This window comes from Mytilus californianus, unplaced genomic scaffold (genome assembly GCF_021869535.1).
Source record: "Mytilus californianus isolate M0D057914Y unplaced genomic scaffold, xbMytCali1.0.p SCAF_18, whole genome shotgun sequence".
Classification (NCBI taxonomy): Eukaryota; Metazoa; Mollusca; class Bivalvia; order Mytilida; family Mytilidae; genus Mytilus; species Mytilus californianus.
In genome coordinates, this window is record NW_026262666.1 from 10,204,509 (window position 1) to 10,229,320 (window position 24,812).

At 31.7% G+C, this 24,812-nt stretch overlaps 1 protein-coding gene across 2 annotated transcripts in view; it reads left to right on the forward strand.

Annotated features, from left to right (window-relative positions):
* The window catches only part of LOC127726699 (transmembrane protein 135-like), a 113,770-nt gene that overhangs the window by 62,952 nt on the left and 26,006 nt on the right, over nucleotides 1–24,812 (forward strand). For both annotated transcript variants that reach the window (XM_052234152.1, XM_052234150.1), the window contains exon 6: nucleotides 4,980–5,026. In XM_052234152.1, the coding sequence (XP_052090112.1) occupies nucleotides 4,980–5,026 (47 nt within the window). The remainder of the gene's footprint in view (nucleotides 1–4,979; nucleotides 5,027–24,812) is intronic.

A 24,812-nucleotide genomic window follows, 5' to 3' on the forward strand; every position in this document is an offset into this window, starting at 1 on the left:
TTTTGATCTTTGGTGGATAGATGCCTCATTCAGGCAATCATACCACTTCTCCTTATTTTATATATGTACAGTAGTTGAAATGCTTTGTGAATCAAATTTACAGTTGTCATTTATAGAGAGTTTTTTTTTTTAAATCTCTCTCACTTAATTAAGATTCATTTTCAGAGCTGTAAATATTCTGGATTGAACTTGCTTGAAATTTGTCATATTGCATCGTTTAAGTTAAGTTAACTGATATATTTAATAAAATCAATTAATACTTAATTTGAGACATTTAAATATTGAATATCCTTTAAAGTTTTGTTTTCGATAAAAAATACACGAATTAGGGTTAACAGGAATCGCAAAATATACTGGAAGGTCATGTAACAGACCACACCAACCATCAACTTCCAACTCAAACGGACTCACAAACAAAGACAACAAGCAACACATGGTCAAGACTAATGACTTTGTACAAGCTCTTAATTTAGATTTTTCACTGTTATAAAATAACCAATTTTCCTCATCCAGGAAACTGCCCATATATTGTGACTAAATATGCCAGACCTGCAAAATGATCTGACCAAAAAGTGAGTACCGTCACGTCACTGTACGCCAGAGAAAGCTCATTAATTAGAAAAGCTTTTTTAGCCAAACCTTGTCAGGTGAAATGAATTAAGTAATATTAATGTAGAAATTAATTAATTATTATGTAATGTTTTTATGTATAGACGTGTAATAATTGTCATTTGCATATTTTGATATATCATGTGTTGGCAAAATGTGTAAATTATTGTCACCCTCCATAGCAGTCGACATATATATTATTTTCGTTTATATCACAGCGTGTCAGCCGTGTATCATTGTCACATGCTGTATTGTAAGACATTTGTATGTGTCAATTTCTCTGCTGGAGCCAAAATTGTCACTCTATCGGAATGTTGGCAAAATCTGTGAAAGAAGTTTTATTTATCCTGGAGTGACAGGCTGAACTTTTTACAAGAGAAATAACTTACATGCTTATAATGCCAGCTTAACCAACTTCTAGTCAAAATTACAAAGTGTTGTGTGACACGTATGTCATTTGATAAGGTTTAATTTTCAAAATGCAGATTTCCCGATTAAATATTTTGAAATGTGATTACCAAAAAAAGAAAGAAGATTTTTGTTCCTTATTTTGGAAATTCAATGGACACTGGCTTAATTCAACTATTATGTCCAAATGTTAATTTATCTCATCAGTTGAACATAAAATTTATTTGACTTCATTAGGTTTCCATAATAATGTCTTTTTTTTTTTATATCTAGTCATATATTTGCACTTTGCTTCTTTAATAAGTATTGATATTATTTCTTGCATATATGACTTTTTACAGTCTTAAGGACTTTCAAACTCACAAGTCCTTTATTAAATTATAAAAAAGATGAAATATTAATTTGTTTCAGTTAAATTTTACTTTGGTTCTTATTTTTTTCATGAAGTTGATAAATTCATACATTATATTGGCAGAGTGGTCTTATTTGTCAAATCAGTTCATTTGTTGTTTTTATCATTTGTATTTGTCACATTATAGTATCATGTTTTACTTATATGACAATAAAGATTTATATATCATGGTTAGTCTATAGTGATTTTAAAATTAGCCTGCCTGAACACTACTCTGATCAAGAAGGAATTGGAAGGTTGGTGTTTCTCTCTGGGTATTTAGGATTCTGCCAGTGTCAAGAATTATTGTGTCACCATGATGAATATTCAAATTCAAATTCTTTATTTCCTAATAGCAGGACCCTTTTGGACATTACAAAATTTGACACTTTCATAGACTTTCATTCACCCCTTTATGATATAGCTAATTGAGTGCTGAAAGTGGTTTTAATAACTGAAACAAACAAGCAATAGAATTAAGAACGGAAACAGGGAATGTGTCAAAGAGACAACAACCCGACCAAAGAGCAGAAAACAGCCCAAGGCCACCAGTGCATCTTCAACGCAGCGAGAAAATCCCCCACTTAATATATTCACCAGAAAAAAGGGGGAACTGCAAGGCATGATTTTTTTCTTGAGAGATTTTTATTATTTTATTGTAAATACCCCCTTTTTGCATCCCTATTGCATTGGCCACCTGTCACAACTAAATGTTGAAAGCATTATACTTTGGAGGATTGAGAGTCGGACACCCAGACTCCTAGAATAATCAGAGATAATTTAGATAAATAAACAATTCCAGTTTGATTGTTGACAGTAATTAAGAAAATTAACAGAACATGTGAATGGTATAATTGTGTGTGGTCCTGTGTTCAGGAAGACCTGTCAGACGATTTTAGGATAAATGTCATGATCTCGTAGCAGTTATTGCTTGATTACATTATAAAAAAGTTAGTACACATAATCTCCATTATGCAGTCATGTGAAAAAAAATGTACCGTGTTTTCTTTTTAAGACCAAGATGGGTCATCAATTTTAACATGCCAATCAAATTACAAAACTATGCATTTAATTCGTTGATAAAAACTGAATATGTCAACAATTCTGCATTGTTACAATTTAAAAGTTTTTGTTCAATCTATATGCAAATAGAAAAGAGAGATGTCGATCCAATTAAAAGGGATAATCCACCATTTGCTTTTTTAAATGAATTTGAATTTTATTTCTCTGGAAAGGCATGGGCTATAATCCCAAATTTTCCCGTCTTTAAAGTGATGGAAGGTTTTTTTATTTTTACACCAACGTAAGGAGAGTTATATTTATAGTCATTCATTTATTTTTTTTTCATTTTGGGCGAGGACAAATACACAGTATCACTATATTCAATAGGAATCTGTACCTCCAAGATGACCCTTTTTTTAAAAATCAAAATCACTTTAAATTTGGTGTCAAAAGTCAAGCTATATTTGAAGTTCCCAACTTGTACTCTTAATTTCTGGTTTCTAACCAATGTAAGTTTTAAAATTATGATTTACCTGAGAAAATCTGTATGAAGTAATTGATGTCTGTAAAGAAGTAGACATTGTCCTTTTGAAGTTGATCTCCCAAGAGACAGCAGATATTATAATTACAAAAATACTAATAGCCTCAGGGCAGAAAACCGAGATCTTTCAAAGGAAAAAAATTAATTATTTTTACCATAAGAAGAAAAACCTATCCCGGAGTTGAAAAGAAAGAATTACTTAAAGAGCCCTGTATAAGTTTAGAGAAATCTGCGATGAAAGACTAGAACATCGTAATTATAAATTGATAACCGATTCCGCTGTATGATGTGCCGAGCTAATCAGTATTAGAGAACCCTATCATTTGTTGACAGTGAGAGATGAAGAGACGTCTTAAGGGATGATTACGGGGTGGGTTCATTATCTTTTGTCTCCGTTGCGGAACTTGACCTGTCAGAAAATTTACAGAGACCAAGATGTCATTATTATCTTATAATTTTCTCATATTGTTTCATGCTGAGTTGATTTTTAGATCTAATTGCATTATCGTTTACAAAGATCGTGCGGCTCTTAACTTCATTCTCTGTTATTCCATCTTTGGATGTTCCGGTTTCTCATTCATCCTAATCAAGGTGGTTCATTTGGAGTTTTAAAAAAAAAATTAAAGAAAGTAAATGGTAATTAGTAAGGTTCGGAAAAAAAAAAATACACTGTTGAGTTATTTTGTACTAAATGATACTGAAACAGCAATCTTAAAGCTGTTATTAAAATTCTTTCAAAAAGGCACTCGTATTAGAAGAATTATTCTGTACCCGATAATACGGAAACAGCAATCTTAAAGGCGTGTCATTAATTTTTTTCGAATATGTAATTCTACTTCCTTGTTCATTATCCACTAATTTAGCTCACTGTACTACAAGAAACAGCTAATATAATACGCAATTAGCCAGTTCTAATGAGAAAATACAAATTGTTGCAGATAATCTTTCAAAAATTCTTTAAGATTCAATGATTTCTTCTTTACGGCACTCTGAACTCCACTAGATAGCAATTCGAAAGCATTATTTAGATGTCATCAGAACTATATATAGTTTTCCGATATTACTCATGATGTAATAGTGACTAATTTAGGGTTGATGAAGTGGGTTTTAATCTCTGTCAGATTTTCACTCTTCTTCGACTTCATTGCATTATCCAGGATATTCATTTTAAGTCTAACAAATAGGATGTTGTCATAATGAAAATAATTTCCAAAATAAATCTTGAAATTGTTTTGATTCATCCAGGTTTTCTATTTGAAAAAAAATTCTCTGTTGTCCTAGGTACTCCCACTGAGTTTGATTCTCCAGACTTAAATGTCAAACCTTCATTATGGGACAGAAGCTTCTTCAAGATTAAGAAATAGCATTTGAAGAAAAAATGTTTAAATTTTTTATATTTTTCTGTATTTTACTGATAAATGGACTAAGTTTTCGACAGTTTAACATTTTACTTTAAATCTGACAGTAGTAATTGCAGGAGAGACACAAGCACAGGATTCTGTGGAACCCATTTACACATTTTAATTATATGGATCATCAGTTTTCCTGATCTTTGAGTTACCTCCCTCCCTCATAGAACATTATTACCATCAGGAAATTCTACAACTTAAAAGAAAATGCTGTTCATTGCCAACATGCAAATGACCTAATGTTCACAATTCACATATCCTGACATCTGCATATTTAATATAAATTAGGGATCTGGTTTTTACACCCCCACGGTAGTGGAGGGGGCATTAAGTGTTGCCCTTGTTCAATGTACATCTGTCCGTATGTTTGTCCTGAAATTGGTTTCCTTTCTCTTAACTTTAGTTTGCCTTAAACAAATGTTATGAAACTAATACACAATGATTATTACGTACCACAAAACTCAGAACAAATTCGAATTTGGGTGGTGACTCACTTTTACAGTTCTTGAGTTATGTCCCTTTACAATGTTATATGCAAGCGGTGCATCATGGACACATTCTCCATTTATTTTAATAGAGCTCACATATACACTTAACGTATCTTATTTTATAATTTCAGGTGATTCTGTTTAGCATAGCATCAGCTGGGTACCTGTATCTATTCAGGTAAGTTGGATACCAGTCAGTCTTGACAAATTTGACTGTTCAATCCAAGTTTCCTGCACCTCCTCTGTTGTATTGAAAATCTGTTTGCAGTTGGATGCCACTGTAAAAATAGTCTGTACCCATAAAATATTCTTTATTCAATAGTTGTACATGTTTTATAATGGGGACTGACATGTTTTATAATGGGGACTGACATGTTTTATAATGGGGACTGACGTGTTTTCAGCTCAAGATTTGTGGTTCCTATTAATCTTTGAACAGCTTTAGTTGGTTATGTTTTATCAGGGAGCAGTGCACTGATTTCATTGACACAACATTTCAAAATGACTATAGATCACAGTGTTACATAGTGACTTTGATAAAGTTTTACTTTTTGTTTGCTTCGTATTTATAAGTTATTGCCATTAACTTGTTAAAAAAGTTTTTCAAAAAAAAATTGAACCAACCAAATGATTGTCTGATTGAGGTTATACCCTCACTCTAGGAGTTGGGATATATTGGACCATTCCATTTGATATCAGAAAAGGAGGGGTGTATGATTTTTTTCTAAGGGTATCAAAAGTAATTTCTTAGGGGTACCGATTGGCTCATAATATATCTGAAAGGTACCCATTTTTTGTTTCTAATGGTTCTTTTCTTGTATAAATTGTAAAAATGAGGAGATGATGGCATGATTTGGTATCTGAGGGTTTAAAACAAGGTTACCATCCACACCCCTCTTTTACAGGTATTAAATGGAATGGTCCATTGCAATCACTGTGTCTGTCTGTTAACCCTACACAAAATTTCGTCACATTCTTTTTCAGAAACTAAACCTATTGACTTGCTGTTTGGTCATCTTGTCATTTATAATTTGAAGTGTATAAGTACTTTTCAGATCTGTCCAGATACCAACTTCCTGTTGGCAGAACTTTGAATTTTTCAATATGTTGAAGGATCTGAAATTTTAGGTCACACATTTCTCCAATTAATTACTGCTGAACAGAATGACATCATATTTAATCAGCAGCTAAGAAATGAGTAAATGTTATGGGTGTGTGAAGTTTGGACTTTAATCAGACATCTTCTTCCTGTTTTCAAATAATTTGAATTATGAGTGGGGTATGCACGCGTAGCACGACAAAACATGTGCATTCCTGTTTGTTTAAAGTCCAGAGGGAAATATTTAATGCATATTGAAAAGAATGAAACCAATGACCCAGTATTCCAAGGACATTTTTGCATCTTAAATTGATCTTAAGGCCAAAAATAAAATTGTTTGATGTTGCCTATCTACCCATCGAAGCAGCAGCCTACCCGAAAAAATTTTATGACCCAAATGATTTCAAATTTTTAAAAAATGTTTTTTTCTTGCTCTAAATGACGTTTTCTTGTCTTGAACAAGTAACTTATGTTGTTGGCCAAAAAAAAACCCCCAAAATCCCTTACCTGCCTACCCAACCCTACAAGGCATGGGTAGGCAACATCAAACAAAGAATTTGTTCAGGGTGGCCTTACCTCTAATTCCAATCTCATTATAGTATTTGAAATAGAACATGAAAATATATAGCTATTAGTATTTATAAGTACATTTTACAATATTAATATCAAATCTGACATGCTAAGGTTTTTCTATACATGTACAAACTGTATAAATATATAATATAGCTATTAGTATTTATAAGTACATTTTACAATATTAATATCAAAGCTGACGTGCTAAGGTTTTTCTAGGTACAAACTGTATAAATATATAATATAGCTATTAGTATTTATAAGTACATTTTTACAATATTAATTTCAAAGCTGACCTGCTAAGGTTTTTCTAGATACAAACTGTATAAATGTATAACATGATATCTCTGACAGAAAGATCAAAGGATGAGACAAAACGAAAAAAAAAGTACAATCAAAAGGAAAATTTTATTAGAATAAACAAACAGATTTCTTAACTTTTAATAGTTTTAAGTGAAACTTTGGTAAAATCTGTTAGTGTTAGAAATTGGGTGTATGAAAATAAGGAATACTGTACATGCAAAATTTTATTTGGAAGCAGGTAGAGGAGTAAGTAAAGATATTCCAAGCAAGATTTTATACATATAGTGGTACACTCACTGATAATGAAGTACTATAATTCACTCAAGTCCACCATTTAATTTCATGTGGAATTTTGTGTAATAATTCAGGAAAGGGGGGTGGGGGTGGGGGGGAGGGAATCTTTATTAGTTAGCAGTGATAAGTTGGTGGTCAAAGGGAAATAACTAAGTTTGATATTTTTATCAACAGATATATAGTATATAAGACACTCAATTGAACAGCAGTTATTGATATTTTTATGAGACATTTATCTTTTTATTTATTTGGGTTTTTTTTAATATGAGTAATGGAAAAATTAATAAAAAGAAAAGGATGATCTTTGTCGTGGTTGAATGCTGATTGACAGTGCAGTCAACCGAATAATTAAGAGTTTAACAGTATTACTGTATGCAACCTGAAATTTCCACGCTATGTGACAATGTATTGTCCACTATAACCATCTATTGGAATGGCAGATATAAAAGTATTTGTGTATTCAGCAATTATTAAAGCAATTGTTTTGGCTATTGTGTACAGTATATTTTGATCTGTGTTATCTATTGAATCTTCTGTACCCAAATAGTTATCAAAGGTACCAGGATTATAATTTAATACGCCAGACGCACGTTTTGTCTACATAAGACTCATCAGTGACGCTCAGATCAAAATAGTTATAAAGCCAAACAAGTACAAAGTTGAAGAGCATTGAGGACCCAAAATTCCAAAACGTTGTGCCAAATACAGCAAAGGTCATCAATTCCTGGGATAAGAAAATCCTTAGTTTTTCGAAAAATTCAAAGTTTTGTAACAGGAAATTTATAAAAATTACCATATAATTGATATTCATATTGTCAACACCGAAGTGCTGACTACTGGGCTGGTGATACCCTCGGGGACGAAACGTCCACCAGCAGTGGCATTGACCTGGTAATATAGGGTGTGGATGGACAAGACAAAATTTAATTTGCCAACTTAGCAATGAATTTGAGCAGACAGTAAATTCCATATAGAAATGTTATCTTTTAAGGATGTTCGCTCCTCTTGTTATTGAATTTTTGCCAGATATTCGGAATCCTCTGGTTTTATCCATGTAGTGCCATAAAAAATTTTGCCCACTAACCCCTACTTTTCTTTTCATAATTTTATTACATATAGTTTAAAAGGCCATTATTGAAAATTTTATAAAATCCTAGTTATTTTTTCATAGTTTTTGAAAGAAAAAAGGTACTAGTGTTAAATGTAGGGAAAATCCAGAGAGAATCATTTCCTGCCAAATTTTCAAAACAAGCACACTGACCTTTTATTTTTTAAGCTTTTTTATCTTTTTTGTTTGTATTCTATCAATTTATAACAGTCTCTTAAAAAGCTTGTTATTTTGAAACAGAGTAGCGAACATCATTAAACAACATTTATTTAACAAAAAAAAAAAACAGTTAAAAAGAAAAAAAAATTGAAAAAGGAGGAGTGGGGGGGGGTTCCAACCCCTAGAACACCTTCCCCTGGATGTGCCAATGAGTTCTGATATGTCCATTTGGCTGTGTTACTGTCAATAAATGCCTTTCAAATTAATAATCATTATATTATATATAGATAGATATAAGAAGATGTGGTATGAGTGCCAATGAGACAACTCTCCATCCAAGTCAAAATTTATAAAAGTAAGCCTTTATAGGTCAAAGTACGTTCTTCAACACAGAGCCTTGGCTCACACCGAACAGTAAGCTATAAAGGGCCCCAAAAATTACTAGTGTAAAACCATTCAAATGGGAAAACCAACGGCCTAATCTATATAAAAAACCAGAAACGAGAAACACTTATGATCTTACTCCATTTTCCACTTAATGAATTTGAATCCCAAAATGACTTTATTTTACACTGATGATGGAAAAATGGCCTGTAGGAAAAGTGTCATTTATTTAACTGCCATTCAATAAACATGTATATAAATGTCAAGTAACACGTTGTACTAATCAGGGAATGTAATGATATATTGTTTTTAGATTGAAATAATCTATATTACTATGTAATAACAGCTGAGACATGTAAATTCAGTTATAATACATGTACGATGTAGAGTAGATTTTAGGGGTCAGAATTAGGGCAAGGGTTTAGGTAGTGTGGGTCTGGATCTTTATAATATCGATAAAAATAATGAGGTGTGGTATAATTGCCAATGAGACAACTATTCACCAAAGTTCAAATAAAGTGGATGTAAGCAATTATAGGCAACCGTATGGCCTTCAACAATGAGAAATTAAGAAATAATTTATGGGGGCTTGAATATATTTTGATTTTACCACGGGTTGGCCCTTTATGACAAATATTTTACTCTGAGCGATAGACCCTAAACATATTTAGATAGGTTATATTGAATCTAAATGATAATTGTATTTATATGTCTAATATGTAAACAAAAAATGGCTTATATAACACATTTTAGCATCGTTTGTTAACGTTTCCTTGTTGTGATGATTTTCAGTTTCACAAGCTTGTATTTTCACGTTAAATGCTTATATTCTTACGTCATCATTCTATGACGTCGGGTAGCTCATTCATAAAACAGCATTTGACGCGGGAGTAAGATGGGAACAGCCCAAACAATATATTCATATTTTACCACGGGTGTGTACTCTAAGCGTTTGAAGAACGTCATGTTAGAATTATCCTTACCGTATAGCCGACTATAAAAACTCCCTTTATGAAAAATATGAAACAATTAATTATTGAGAAAACTAACGGCCAAATTTAAAACAAAACAATTTACGAAAAACAAATATGACTGACATCAACTAACAACATCCACTGAACTGCAGGCTCCAGACTTGGGACAGGCACTGGCGGATAAAGAATGTGGCAGGGTTAAAAATGTTTTGATAATTTTTAAAGATGCTGTTGGTTCCAAAAGATCAGTGGATTCACATGTTTTAGTGTGTATACTGTAAGATTCCAAGAAAGACACAGATCTTTTGAATATGAATAAATAAAAGAAGATGTTGGATATATTATGTTAACAGCACAAAAGTAGAGAAGATATTATTTGAAAAAAAAACCAGAAAGACCTGACAATAGCAGATTATTCAAATAGATATGAAATAGAGTCAATATAGTTGAAGATATAATATATAAAAATGGGGGCATATTATTGCCGAAAACGAAAAAGATAGTGCAAAGGGTAGTCAAAATTTTTTTGGACAATTTTATGCTAAAACATCATATAAATTGTGAGAAACATGAAATTCAAAACATTTTTGGCGATCAGTTGCCCTAGCTATGACATATCCACCACTGACTTTCTATTTGCTCATCAAGATGACATCTTTATATTTAAAGTTGATTTATTATTTGTGCATGCTTTAATAAAGTTTCTGTTGTGTCAGCTGTATGGCTCTTTGTTTTAAAGTTCAAGCTTCAGTTGGATGAAGATGTACTCATGGTTTAATTTAAGGTTGAATTAAAGCACAGATGTATCCACATTATTCTTTGCCTTAAAGGACAATTTTCACTGCCTGTTGATTTTTAGTTTTCTGTATGATCTGTGAATTAATTAAGCTGTTACTGGGGATTTCTTGGTGCAAAACTGAATGTTTCATTTGTGATAGTGTTGAGTTTTGCCAAAGAAAGTTTTAATTTTATCAAACAAAATCAGTTATGATTGCCAATGAATTATTAGTAAACACTTGGTACCATTAAAACGTTTAAACCCGCTGCATTTGTTTGCACCTGTCCTAAGTCAGGAATCTGATGTTCAGTAGTTGTCGTTTGTTGATGTGGTTCATAAGTGTTTCTCGTTTCTCATTTTTTATATAGATTAGACCGTTGGTTTTACCATTTGAATGGTTTTACACTAGTAATTTTTTGGGGCCCTTTATAGCTTACTGTTCGATGTGAGTCAAGGCTCCGTGTTGAAGACCGTACTGTGACCTATAATGGTTTACTTTTATAAATTTTGACTTGGATGGAGAGTTGTCTCATTGGCACTCATACCACATCTTCTTATATCTACTTATACTCCATTGTTAATAGTACTATGCATATTCTTATTTGAATAAAAATAGGAAATTTGTAGTTTTATTACCAAAATGGACACTGAAAAGGTTGATAAAAATAAAAATGTATAAAAAAACCTCCAGGCATGATTATCGAAACTCCAGTTGTGACTTAATGACAACTCTGTCACATGTCTGACTCCATCAATAACCAAAGGTCAAGGATACAAACAACTACAGGTCACTGTTTGACCTTTAATGTTACAACCAGAAAAACCCCACCATACACGATGATATAGCAATCTGAAATATGCTTTTTATATTTTATGCCATTAAAGTTTCCTTAATTCCCTTTTTGTCAAATGTCAAGTTTATGCTAAAGTTTTTTTTATTGTGTCAATTTAACTAATTTAACTAATTATTTGTCCTTTTTAATATATCCATCACCCTGAATTTCAGCTGTAAAACTGATTGAACCATTCTTTAAATGGTTTTGTTCCTAATATAACAATACAATTTTGATGGGGTTTATTTATTTTGAAGTAAATGTTTTATTTTGCTGTAGAATTTTGTTTATTAACTTCCACAAAGATGTTGTATATATATAAAAATAAAATGCATGGGTACATTTTAATCCAGTTGTGTTTGTTAAGATTTTGACTTGAAGTGTTGCGGTACTTTGTAAACATTGCCATTGTTTATAATTCCTGTGTTGTTCTGTTCTGCGATAAATATCCTCCTTAGAAGGAGAACACCATAGCAGAGTCGTTAGAAATATTGAAAGTCATACCAATTGTAGACTTATGAATAATTGAGTATTATTTGTTTAATGTCCAGTGGCAAATATTTCATCTGTATTCAGGTCAAGAAACAAGATTATAAATATATACTTTGTGGGTTATTGAGAGTTTTGAGAAAGTTCTGGGAATTCAGCAGGAAATGGAACTTTGGTGGATGGATGCCAATTTTTTGCTTTCTTATGGTTCTGTTCACTTCCAAACAGTCTTTCATGTTCAGAGAGTATCTAAGCACTCTGAATGGATACAAGAAATCTAAGCATCCAAGCAAATTAGCTTTTCTTTTCCAATTTAAGAATTTCTTGTAAATTTCACCCAATGCCTAAAGGTCATTTAATATTTAGATGGTCAAATCCTTCACTTTGAATGGTGAAAAGATGGATCAAACAGGAAACTTTATCTGTAAAATTGAGGTTTCATTGATACTCAGGCAATGTATTACATAATACCATCTCTTACTTTAGAAGCATTTGTAATGCTCACATGCACCTCATGCTCTTTCTTACTAGTTTGGTCATTCTTATTAAGAAGATAGAAAATGTGTAAGATACATTACATGTACATGAATTAGGACAAATTTTGACGATGGACACGTAAGCTATTGTATACAGTCTGTGAATCATCACTGAACAACTTCTTTCATCTTGCTTTTAACATTAGACATTTGAAGTAAAAACTGATTGAATAAATCCAAATCTGACTTGAATTGAAAACTAAATCAATACTTTTATAGTCATTTCAAATTCTGATATTCAGTTTGGATTTGAAGTTTAAAAGAATTTCAAGTGAATTCTTATTTTTGTTTTGACATTTTAATAAAATCTTGCATTAAATTCTCTTTGAAGTTTGATATGAGATGAAAGACACATAAGCCTTTTCTGATAAGATCTTAACGATGTGGATGAGCCTTTGGTATTCTGCTGTTCCTACGATGTATTTCTACCTTCAATTTTCCGTTGAAAGGCTGCACGTTCCACGACTTGTCTGTCAATATATTTAAAACCAAAAAGGGTTTGATAGAAAAAACAGGTTCAAAAGTCAAACTCTGTCTAAATATTGTAAGCAATCCGAACGTCAAGCAGGGTAACGTGTTTCAGTATTCCATCATTTTAAGGACCGATGAACACTCAAATGGACTAAAGTCAAGTGTAGTGTTTATTTTGTATGTTTGAATTAGAATTAATTAACCCCAAGATATGGTGGGAAGTTTCCCTTGAATATCTTAAGGTCAATAGGTCAGAGTTGTTCTGTTTTCATTTCAATAATGGATGCTACTTGATCATGGCTTTCAATTTATTTGAATCTAATTAAAGTATGCTTCAGATATAAGGGAGCACTTGTACATTTCCATACAGACATTTTGCTGCCTTTTGATTTTATTCGTAATGCCCTCTTATCTCTTGCAGCCATTATTTATTGATATAAATGGCTTTTAGAGGACAACATTCAATGCTATTCTTCATTGATTTAAGTGGCTTTCAGAACACCAAATGTCATTCAAACAAAAACCAACTTTCCACTTCAGATTCTTTTTTTAGAATATCATAAGGAAACAACTAGTAGAATTGAAAAATGGGGAATTTTTGTTTGCAGATAATTTTCAAATTCAAATGATTATGATTTCTTGTTTCAATTAAAAGTCTATTTGCAAATTCTGTAGTTTACACTGTAATTAAGAGATCCATTTACCCAGTATATGAGTTGTTTCCCTTATGAGGGGCATATATTTTCATTGACAAAGAAAAGCTAGGGGAAAGAGCAAACTTATTTGTTCCTTATGTGTGTTAAATCTAAGTTTTTCAAATCTAATTGTTTGTTAGGGTAAAAACTATTGATATCAGTTAGTTATCTAATTTCTTTAAAAATATTGGTTAAAATGCGGTATATCACTTTCAACTTATATATGATGCTTTGCATGTGCAGACTAGCCCATTTTGTCCGGTATAGAAACAGTCTGCAATTGGCAAAGGGAGACAACTTATGTTAAAAGTGTGTAACAACAGAATCAAATAGATTAATGGCATACAGCCTATCGCAAAAAAAAATCAACAGATGTATTACTCAACCTAAGTGAAATGCAATTGAGCCGTTATCTTTATAAGGATATATTTGCAAGATTTGAGAAATAATTTCTGCATCTATAATTGATATACTTGATGTCATGATATTATGATAATCTCTTTTAATATTTGTCTGTTTAACCATATGACATCTGGAACCCGAAATGATTAAAGAGGAACTTTAGGGGTTCCATCTACAAAAGATCATCATGGTTTTATTTCATTGATAGCTATAAAAGAATGAAGAAATTTGGACAATTGAACACCCCATTAATCCCCTCCACATCTGACTCACCAATGTAACCTTTTTCCACTGGACTGACTAAATTTTCTATTTCATTACCAGCAACCCAAACATTTTGAGGTGAAATCTGATTTTTATACTCTTAGAAAACATTTCAGAAGCAAATAGCCAATACTTAATGTCAGTCAGTCTGTCTGTCTTTGTGTCAAAAGGTTTCTGGATGTCTATTTGAGGGGCCTCAGGAGTGGTTTAAGTAGTCCAACTACTGTATCACTAGCCTTTCAACACTGAGGTTGTGTGTTTGAACCCCACATGTGGCTGGTATGTTCAACTGTAACCTTAATTGACTTGGACTGTTAGTTCAATGTCCAGTGCAGAAGTTTAGTGGTTCCCTCAGGGCGCTCTGGCTTCTTACACCAATAAAAACTTACTGCCACAAAATAGACAAAACTGCTGAATGTGGCATTAGACACCAATCAATCAATCAATCGGTATGTGTATAGTGATGAGGTATTTTTAAAAGAATTTTTGATGATAAAATTTAAAAATCATGAAATACTGACATCTGGAAAAAAGTTACTGACTTCATTATAAAGAAATTGGCATCAATGGTTATTCTGACAAATTTAGTAGACATGGACTTAAGAGCTACCAATAGTTTTATATTTGAATCTTATTTCTATTATAGTACATTTGATATGCTAGAGCTTCTCATATTTATAAATTTTCCAGTAATATGAACATCCAACAACGATTATTTTCAATTGAGATTTAATTTTTCGAGGTTTTGAATATGCAATTTAATAAAAGTTGTAAAAATCTCTTAAATAATTAAGTACTTAATGGGCGAGATTTAATATCATGTTATTTGATGCTTGTTATTAGTTTTCATTTCGGTTGCCTTTTTGTGTTGGCATAATTTTTGTTCCGATTTGAGACATCGTTCAGATGATACATATTCTTAAATGTTGGTAACACAGCAGGCAGTCTATGCATAATGGATGATAACAAGATGTATTAATTTCTACTTGTAAAATGATTAAAGATAGGCAGAATTTCTGTCCATTTGGTTTTCAACTGTACCTCTGTTACAAGAGACTATCCAAATTTCCAACCTTTGATAATAATGGGTTAAGCTTTCTCATAAATGAAAACTTGAATTTTAAAGTTTATTTTATAATGCAGCATTAAGCATTTTATGAAATCCTAATAATTAATCTTGCTATATTAATCATATGTTCAACAAAAAATCAATAATAGATGCATGCAAAAGTTTTAGAATTTACAGTACCAAAATTATTTGACAGTGCCATTGACTCACATACAAACTAAGACGATCAAAACAAACAACAGAAGGTTACAACTATGATTGAGGTCAGGCTCCAACTGTGGTGGCTCCAACTGTCAATGGTCACCAGGCTACAACTGTGATGGGGTCAGGCTCCAATTGTGGTGGCTACAACTGTGGTGGGGTCGAATATGTAATTTGTTTATGGCACAAAATCCCTGCACCCAATTTTTCTATTTTAAAGCCCAAAATTAATATTATTAAGGAACAGCTGTTTATTGTTGTTCTTCATCTAAGAGTCACAATGAGACCCTCAAGATGACGTAAAAGCTAAGTGTAAATTTGAAACAATTTTTATCTTCTTTGTACCAAGTTATAGGAAAGTTGAAGTAAAAACATAAATATTGGCATATAGAATACATAAATAAATGATTATCAATTATGAATATGAATAATATGAATTAAGTGCCATCAATGAGACTTTAATTTAATCTGCTTGGATCTGAGCTGTCGGATTTATACTAAAGCAAAATACCCTATTAATCTTGTCATAATCAGAGATCCTTGACCTTGCATTGCAATAAAAAAATGTGTTAATGAAAAACAGGAAGTATATTTAACCTACATATTTGTAACTTATTTAGTGATCAACAAAATTTGACCTATTTTTTTAAGTACTGTTGGCCTCACATACAGTCAAAAGACTGTAGTCCTATTTATATGTGATCTGCCTTTGGTGTTAATCTGAGGCCTAAAATTCCATGAAATTTCAGTTGAGCTATTGTCATATAAATTTAATAAACAAAACCCTTAGGTCACCAAAAACATGATGGAAAAACATGTCAGCTTATAATAAGGCCTATTAAAAACCTTATTAATTTTAGCTTGGACAACATTGACCAATACATTTACCAACAAAATATTTGATTGACATGTTTATCTAAATATTTTCCATTTTCCTCATCTTTATAATATAAAGAGTAGAATGAATTTGTATCCATTTTGCAACCTGAAATATCCTAAGGAAAATAGAAATTAATCAAAGTAGAAGTCAAAAGAAAACCCCGTTAAAATTTGGAATAATATCATACCTACTTTTAATTTATCAACTGTGTCTAAAGCAACTGTAAATTGAAAAATGTTTGTGTGTGTATTTGTGTTTTTTAACCTCAAATCTCAGAATTTTTGAGAATGCATATGGATATCAAAATTTTTGTATGCCTTAGCTTGAATATTGGAAAAATTACAATTGTTTTGTTTTGTTCTGCTGATGTCTTTGTGTATGGGAGGGAGGAGGAGGGGGCTACAGATGGTTCTTCAGTCATCTTTATTGATGTGGATGATGTGGTATATGAGCTTTCCCTCATTAGCTGTTTACATTTTGTGAAATTGAAAAAGAGATCTAAATTTCCTGTTCTGTTGTCCTTGTACTATAGGAAGAAGATTTGATTTTTTTTCCCATGATGAATTATGGCGGTATATTTTATGTTCTTTGTGACACATTGTCCGGATTAGTGTCCCAGTTGTTATTCAGCGTGTCGGCTTCTGACTAATACAACTAACAAAGTACACCATAATTCTGGGACAAGGCACATGGCTTTAAACTCGATTCTTAATGAAAATAAATTGATTTTGTATGTGGTGAATATCGGCCAGATTGATACATTATTTCCATGGGAGAGTAAGAATGCACTGGTAGTCAGATAGATCGTTGATTAAGGGATCAATTGGTCGTCATTTACGTAGTGACAAATTGCCGTGATTTTATCTGCGAAAACAGATCTGAAAGGAAAAAAGGATAAGCAAGCAAGAGGAGAGGGTTTAGCGTTATCTCAAAAATTTATTTGACACGGAAATCGTTGGTGAAAAGTAAAATTAAATTGTTTTCTCACTAAGTTATTAGACTGAGAAAGAAATATGACAGATCAATTAGAATTTATAGGTAAACAAATTGTTTAATATGATAAATCCTCCAAAAAAGTTAATTATAAATGACACAGAAGAAGTATTGTCTGAGAATTTGTGAAATTTATGTTATATGAAATAAAACTGTTTTTATTCTATTGAATTACTTTTAATCACAGTGTCCAGGCGTCCAGAATTATCTTAGAAATTGAGTAAGCAAGAGTTCCCCCCCTTCCTTTATAATAAAAAAATTAAAAAAATTCAGAACAGGCTTCAGGCTGTGGCAATAACGTTACTTAAAATGAAATTGGAAATGGGGAATGTGTCAAAGAGACAACAACCCGACCATAGAGCAGACAACAGCTAACCCTAACCCTTAAAATGCTATATTTCAGGGGGACATCTAAACAACAACAGCACTCTAAAAATCAACTATAAAACAGTTGAAATTGTGGCATATGTTACAATTATTATTAGCATGTTCTACAGTTGTTCCATGTTGATGATATAAACAATCTGGTTACAATAATCATTATTATAACATTTTTTGTTTAAATTATGTATAGAATGCCCAAGGAACTTGTCATGTAATGTTTTAGCTAAATATTCATACTAATTGTTTGTATTGAATGATGATTTTTTTTTTTAAATATTGATTTTTCAACTGTAAAAAAAAAAAATATTTAAAAAAAAAAAAAAAACTTTTGAAATTTTGAAATAGTAATTTATAAAAAAAAAATTAAAGGAGGGTTTGCTGTTAGTGCAATAATCCACTTATCCTTTTTAATTACTGTGGATTCATTTTTTTATTTTTGTGGATAAAAAAAAAACATGGATATTTGATTGTGTGGATTCGCCAAAGTCTGCATTACAAGCCTATAGAAAATTTGTACTTCGTTGAACATTAAAATTTGTGGTTGACTTATTTATACCAGATAAAATAATGAATAATAATAAATTTTCAGTATCTATTTTTTGCAACTCATTGTTGTAATTGACAAGAAATAAACCTGCACAAATAACATTTTATTGCTCATTTTGAAAATCTTCTTAAAGCAGGTTTAACTGCATGTATTTAATTATTGGTAAAAATGATGATTTACCAGCCGATAAAAGTATTACGATTGTATCATTAGATTCTATAGGAATGTAAAATGTCGTTAAAATATCCCTGTAATTAGTTTTAATGGATTTCATAAGGCCGATAATGATGCACACATGAATTTATCAATGATGTACAATCAGTTGTTGTTTTTTTTATAAACTAATGAAAAAATTATAATTAGAGTGAAAACCATTTTTGATTTGTGATACAAGGTTACATATTGGGTACCAGAATAAATGTAGAATTTCTGCACAATTTTGGTTAATCTTCATCTGAAATGTTTGAAGTTCAATTTTGTGATTTAAGGTTAAGAAGATATATGTATGTTTAAACAATACTATTTTACTTTTTATTAATCAAGTTTTTCGATGGAAAAACCCTGTTATTAATTTGGTGAAGTATGGGGGGCGGGCGGCCAGGTAGGAAGGCGGCTGCCAACAGTTTCCATGCAACAACTTATAAAGTGTTCACACAATGGCTTTTCAAAAAAATTTTATAATAGAAATGAAGGGGTACTCATCTATGACACAAAATCAGTATATGCAGAGCAAAAAATAAAAAAAGCAAAGGAACAGCGCTTTTATTGCTGTTCTTCATCTCAAAGTCACTGAGGCCTTCAAAACGGAGCAAAATCAGTTAATATGTTTACACTGATGACAATTGGAGGTATTGACAATTTCGCTTAAATCATTCAGGAGTTATGGTCCTTTTTATTATAGAAAATGGCAGAATAATTCATGCCATTTCTGTTCAATAATTTATGAACCCTTCTACCAATAGTTGTCAAATTATAATATGAATGTTACTATAATGTAATGACAAAATGGAGGTCAGGTTTGATATTGACCTTTTTCACTTGTATCATTCTGGAGTTATGGTTCTTGAATGTTCTATTGGAAAATGGCACTTTATGTTGTTTCTGTGCAATAACTTATTAACCACTCAACCAATGTTAATAAAATTTTAATATGTTGATATATATAATTATCGCTGTTTAGTGTATTTTTCCTTTGATCTCTTTTGGTGATAATTTTTCATATCATGCTACTCGCTTGAGATGGAAAATTATCGTCAGAAATTAAGGGCGCACATGATGTTGTCAATGTAAACATGAACCACATCATAGGCAAAATAGCATTAAACAGAATATCAATGGTCTTTCAAACTCGAGGGTGTTTTTCAGCCACATCTCATCTCAGGGCTGCGTCGCCCTTCGATGAGATTGTAGCTTAGAAACACCCTCTTGTTTGAAAAACCATCAATAATCTATAATTACTGCATGAGGACAAATGGAGGTCAATTCGATATTCATGATTTTCACTTTTGTTGCCAGGAGTTTTGGTTCTGGATAGATTGAAAAATGGCACTTCATGTCTTTTCCGTGCAATTACTTAAGAACTGTTCAACTAATGCTCTTAAAATTTTAATGTGATGTTACTGGTGAGAAAATGGTGGTGGAGTTCAATATTCGTTTACTTCTTCCACTGAAAGGGTTGCGAAATGAGAATTGACATTAGGGTGGCATAATCCTCATCGTAAGATGGTTAAAGGCTGAATCTGCTAGGTTTACAGAATTTCTATTCATTTTGATTTTATTTTCTTCTTTTTATTTCTCTGTGTTCAGAGATTAGAGTGTGTGGGGCACAGAGAAAAAAAGGGGGGGGGGGGGGGGAAGGAAAATCAAATATTTGTAGAATTTGACATAGGAATTTCATTGAATTACAGTGTTCATTACTTAGGATCTGTGCATAATGATACATATAAGTTAAATTTTCTGCGCCATGCTGAGGATTTTCACTGATAAACAAATAAATTAGTTTGAATTTGTTACTGTCAGTTAAGGACATTACTGCAGTACAAAAACTATATCAGGAATGCATATTTTTGCAACAAGATTTTTAGTTCTGGACTGCAAGTTTATAAGTAAAGGGGAATAACTCTGATAATTTTAATTTTTATTGGCAGATGTTCAGCCATAAATCATCTAAAGAATTTACCTTGTCACGAATCTCAGGTAAAAATTAATTACCGACTACACCTTAATGCTAAGGTGAAAACAATATGATAGAACTATAATAATCCAAACATTTTTAATTTGGACCTGACATTAGGTAAACCTATTACAAGTATCAATTAAATACCAAAAACAAATTTTATATCCTCCTAGCTTGTGTAGCTTAGAGTGGGGGCTATTTTATCTAATTAATCAGATTTTAATGATATTTCTGTTTATTTTGACAGGAGGAGGGAATATTATGTCAACAAAGTAAGACGAAAAATTGAAGAGAATTCTTTGGAATATTGCGGTTTTTGTTTCGGTTGTCACGCTGTTACGTGCCTAATAACGAGATGAAATCTGGTCAATTTAATTTGAATCTCGTCCTTCTTGAAGTAATGAAAATGAAATTAGAATTTGTCATAATTTTAATAAACCTGTGTAAACATTGGTAGATCCTGAAATTTTTGCATTGTCATTTAATAGACTTTGCTAACTTACCTATGGAGGAATTTGTAAATTGAGTTTCTCCATATATTGTTTAAAGAGATGGATGATTTTGAATAAGAAATAGATGTGTGGCTTGTTTCTAATGGATCTGAAAATGAATAATTCTCCCTCTCTCTGTAACCCAAACTAAAAGAAAGAAACAAAAAAAATATGGCAGATTAATTTGATAGAGATAGGAATGCAATAATGCAAACCCTGTACAGTACATATATTACCTAGTTTTCTTATAAAACTGCCAACAAAAATTCACTCCACCTCAAAGTTCATTTACTGGTAAATAAAGTTTGTTTATATAAAGTCAAAATTTTGAATAGCATTTGATTAATTTACATGTAGACGAAGCAACCAGGACTGTGGATTCATTTATTATTGTGGATATCAATTTTTGTGGATATTTTGTTTCATTGTATTAGGGAAGTTTGCATATCAGCCCTTAGAAAATTTGTACTTCATTGAACATTTAAATTTGTGGTTTACCACGATAATTGATATTGCATGAATAATAATAAATTCAAAGTATTTGGAATTTTTTTTACAGCAAGTAATACATTAATCTTGTCTTTCCATCCACTCAAGGACTGATAAACTATAAAGTACATAATGTTCAGAATATTAAACACTGATTTTTTGTGTATTGACTGGGATAATAATCAAACACACCTTTTCTTTGAAATTACACACATCCCTATATTTTTTCCATCCAAAAAGGGCAAGGGTATTTTTAAAAAGAGGGGGAAAAAGCTCAACTGTAACTTAAGTTGGTTATTATAATCTAAAAAGATGTTAAATTATTCAAATATAATAAAAGTAAATAATGCCCCCCCCTTTTCCAACCATAAGTAAATATATTGGCTGCTAGTTACACTATCCATATCTATTGCCAACCTGTCTCAATTAGTAGTTTTATGGGAATACTATTGTGTCAGTGCATGCATAATAAATTGACATGCAGGAAAAGTGACGACCAAATTATTTTCATTTGGGTAAGAAATACAGTCATGTGACACTACTGTGAAAAGATGTTTGTTAAAAACAGTATGGTAGCGTATAACATTGTCTAGGAATTGATGAATGAAAAACTGATTCTCGACATGTCTATATGTATAAAGCATGTTTTTACATTGTATGATCAATTAAAGAATAATTAATGTCTTATTTTGAAATAGTATACATGTTTTAAAATCCTAAATGATTAATTGTAAATCTTTTTAACTTAACCTTCGTTTAAGTTGTAATTATTTGATAGACATTAACATGATTTTAACGGTTGTACAAGACATTTATTTATAGACCGGGAGGACAAATACATCAGAGAGGAGGGGAAGTGTAACATATAAAATTATGGCTAACTTGAAGGGAAATCTTAGCCAAGAGTATGGATATAAATAGGGAGAACAAATACATCAGAGAGGAGGGGAAGTGTGACATACATGGCTAACTTGAGGGGAAATCAGAGCCAAGAGTACATCAGAGAGGAGGGAAAGTGTGATATACATGGCTAACTTGAGGGGAAATCAGAGCCAAGAGTACATCAGAGAGGAGGGGAAGTGTGACAATATAATATAACATGGCTAACTTTAGGGGAAATAGAGGAGGGGAAGAGTGACATTCATGGCTAACTTTAGGGGAAGTGTGACATACATTGCTAACTTGAGGGGAAATCTAAGCCAAGAGTACATCAAATAGGAGGGGAAGTATGACAATATAATATTACATGGCTAACTTGGGGGGAAATAGAGGAGGGGAAGAGTGACATACATGGCTAACTTGAGGGGAAATAGAGGAGGGGAAGAGTGACATACATGGCTAACTTGAGGGGAAATCTAAGCCATGAGTATGGATATCATAAATTAAGATGTATGGGAAAAAGAATTGTATGAGCTGGGAATAATCAAATCCAACCAACAGTATTAGAAAGGGGGTTGATTTTGATGATTGAATGATAAATGGCTTCCAGGTGGCAAATATTACATGCTTATGGATGATACAACTATATTGTGAAATATTCAAATTCAAATGTTTATTGATTTATAAACTTTAGACTGTAAGTTTGTGACAAGAACAAAATAGTAATAGATAAGTTCATAAAACTCATCTTATTAGAATAGTTATAGCTTTAGGACCCCTACAGTCACTCCTCCTGATCCTAATGACTATAACCACAGAATAAAGTGAATTTCTTAACATTCCAACAGGGGGGGGGGGAGGGATATTTTTAAAGTTTAAAGTTAAAAAGTTTAGAAATTTCTCATTTTTTTTAATTTTGAACAACCACAAAATAAACAAGCAGTGCTCAAGGCATAACATAGATGGACACAATAAACTTATCTGATTGAGTCTGCATTAGAGACTGTGAATATCTGAGGGTGGTGAATTTCCAAAGGATGGCATAAAAACAGTTGTTCAGAATACATACATCTGTGTGTTATCAATGACTACATTGATTAATTGTATGTTATACATCACACTAGCATAAACATTTCAACTTTTGTTTTAAAATCGGAAGGAAAATGTGTCATGGTTTAAAAGCTTTACAGTGTCTTACATAAACCAGATGAAACAGGCTAGACAAGTAGGGGTGCTTTTTAGGGGCAATGATTTATTCAACAAAAAACAAAGTTGGGTTGGTAAAATGAGGTTTGGTTGAAATAATTATGATAACATGGTAGAGATTCTCATAAAAAGGGGCACCTCCTTTCCTAGAAGTCAAGACATCTTTTATAAACAGAAGGGTTCGTTTTCTCTGGTGCCGAGGATGACCTTTATGTACAGATTTGACTGCAATTCGTAATAATTATCAAATTAGGTTGGCAAATGGAGGGAATATTTTGACAGGAATTAAATTGAACGACTAATAGTTCAATACAGCAATTTCAAATTCCAGAGGTCAAAGATTTCCTATTTATGATGACCCCTCACTGAGCCACATTATTAGTTGTTTGACCATTTGTTCATTTTGTTGGCACTTAAAGCCATTATTAGATTATTTCCTTGCTAATAAAAAAAGAACAGCATTGTTTATTAAATCTGGGTCTATTAATTGATCCATGATATAAATATTTATATGCTGGAATCACTATTGTTTTTTAATTGGTTGCTATAAAAAATCATGGAGCATTTATTCATTAAAAGTTGCATTATGATTTCTCTAAGGTATAGAAAAAACTACAAAAATTTCCCACTAAAATCTCTTCTTACAATAGGCATGCAAATTGAAATAGGGAATTCTGGAGAAAAATGGCAAGTCAATAATGTATTGGGTGGTAAAAATTATGTTGCTGTTTTGGCAGGAAATATAAACATTGGTTTTTTTTTTCTTACATTTACTGCAGTGTTTTTGTGATGCACTTTAAAAAGTAGACAAGTTTTAATAATTCATATTTCATTTACTTAAAGCTAAGCTACTAAATAATTCCTATACAAAATAATTATTAATTTAACAACAAAACTGTACCTAAAATTTTACAAAAATTTTTACTCAAACTTAAAGGTTGCAGAAAGTTGAAAAGAATGAAAAATTTGAATAATTAAATTTGATGTTAATTAATTGCCTAGAAGGAATCTAGAAAATGATAAACTTTTGCATATTATAATTTTCAATTCTTATCCAATTTTGATTTTTTCTGATCGGATGATTATTTTTTTTATAGTCAACTTGTGGTTCGTTTGATTTTAAAGTTTGTTTGGTTGAAATTCAATGCTCTTGCTTTCCTTTGAATTTCCTCCTTATGTTCATATTGTGACATCCTGAGAAAAGGGTACCATGCCTAACAACATCGCACAGAAAGAACATATTTTTTGCAGATCATTGAAAAAGAAAGATGAAATTTGTCTCCATTC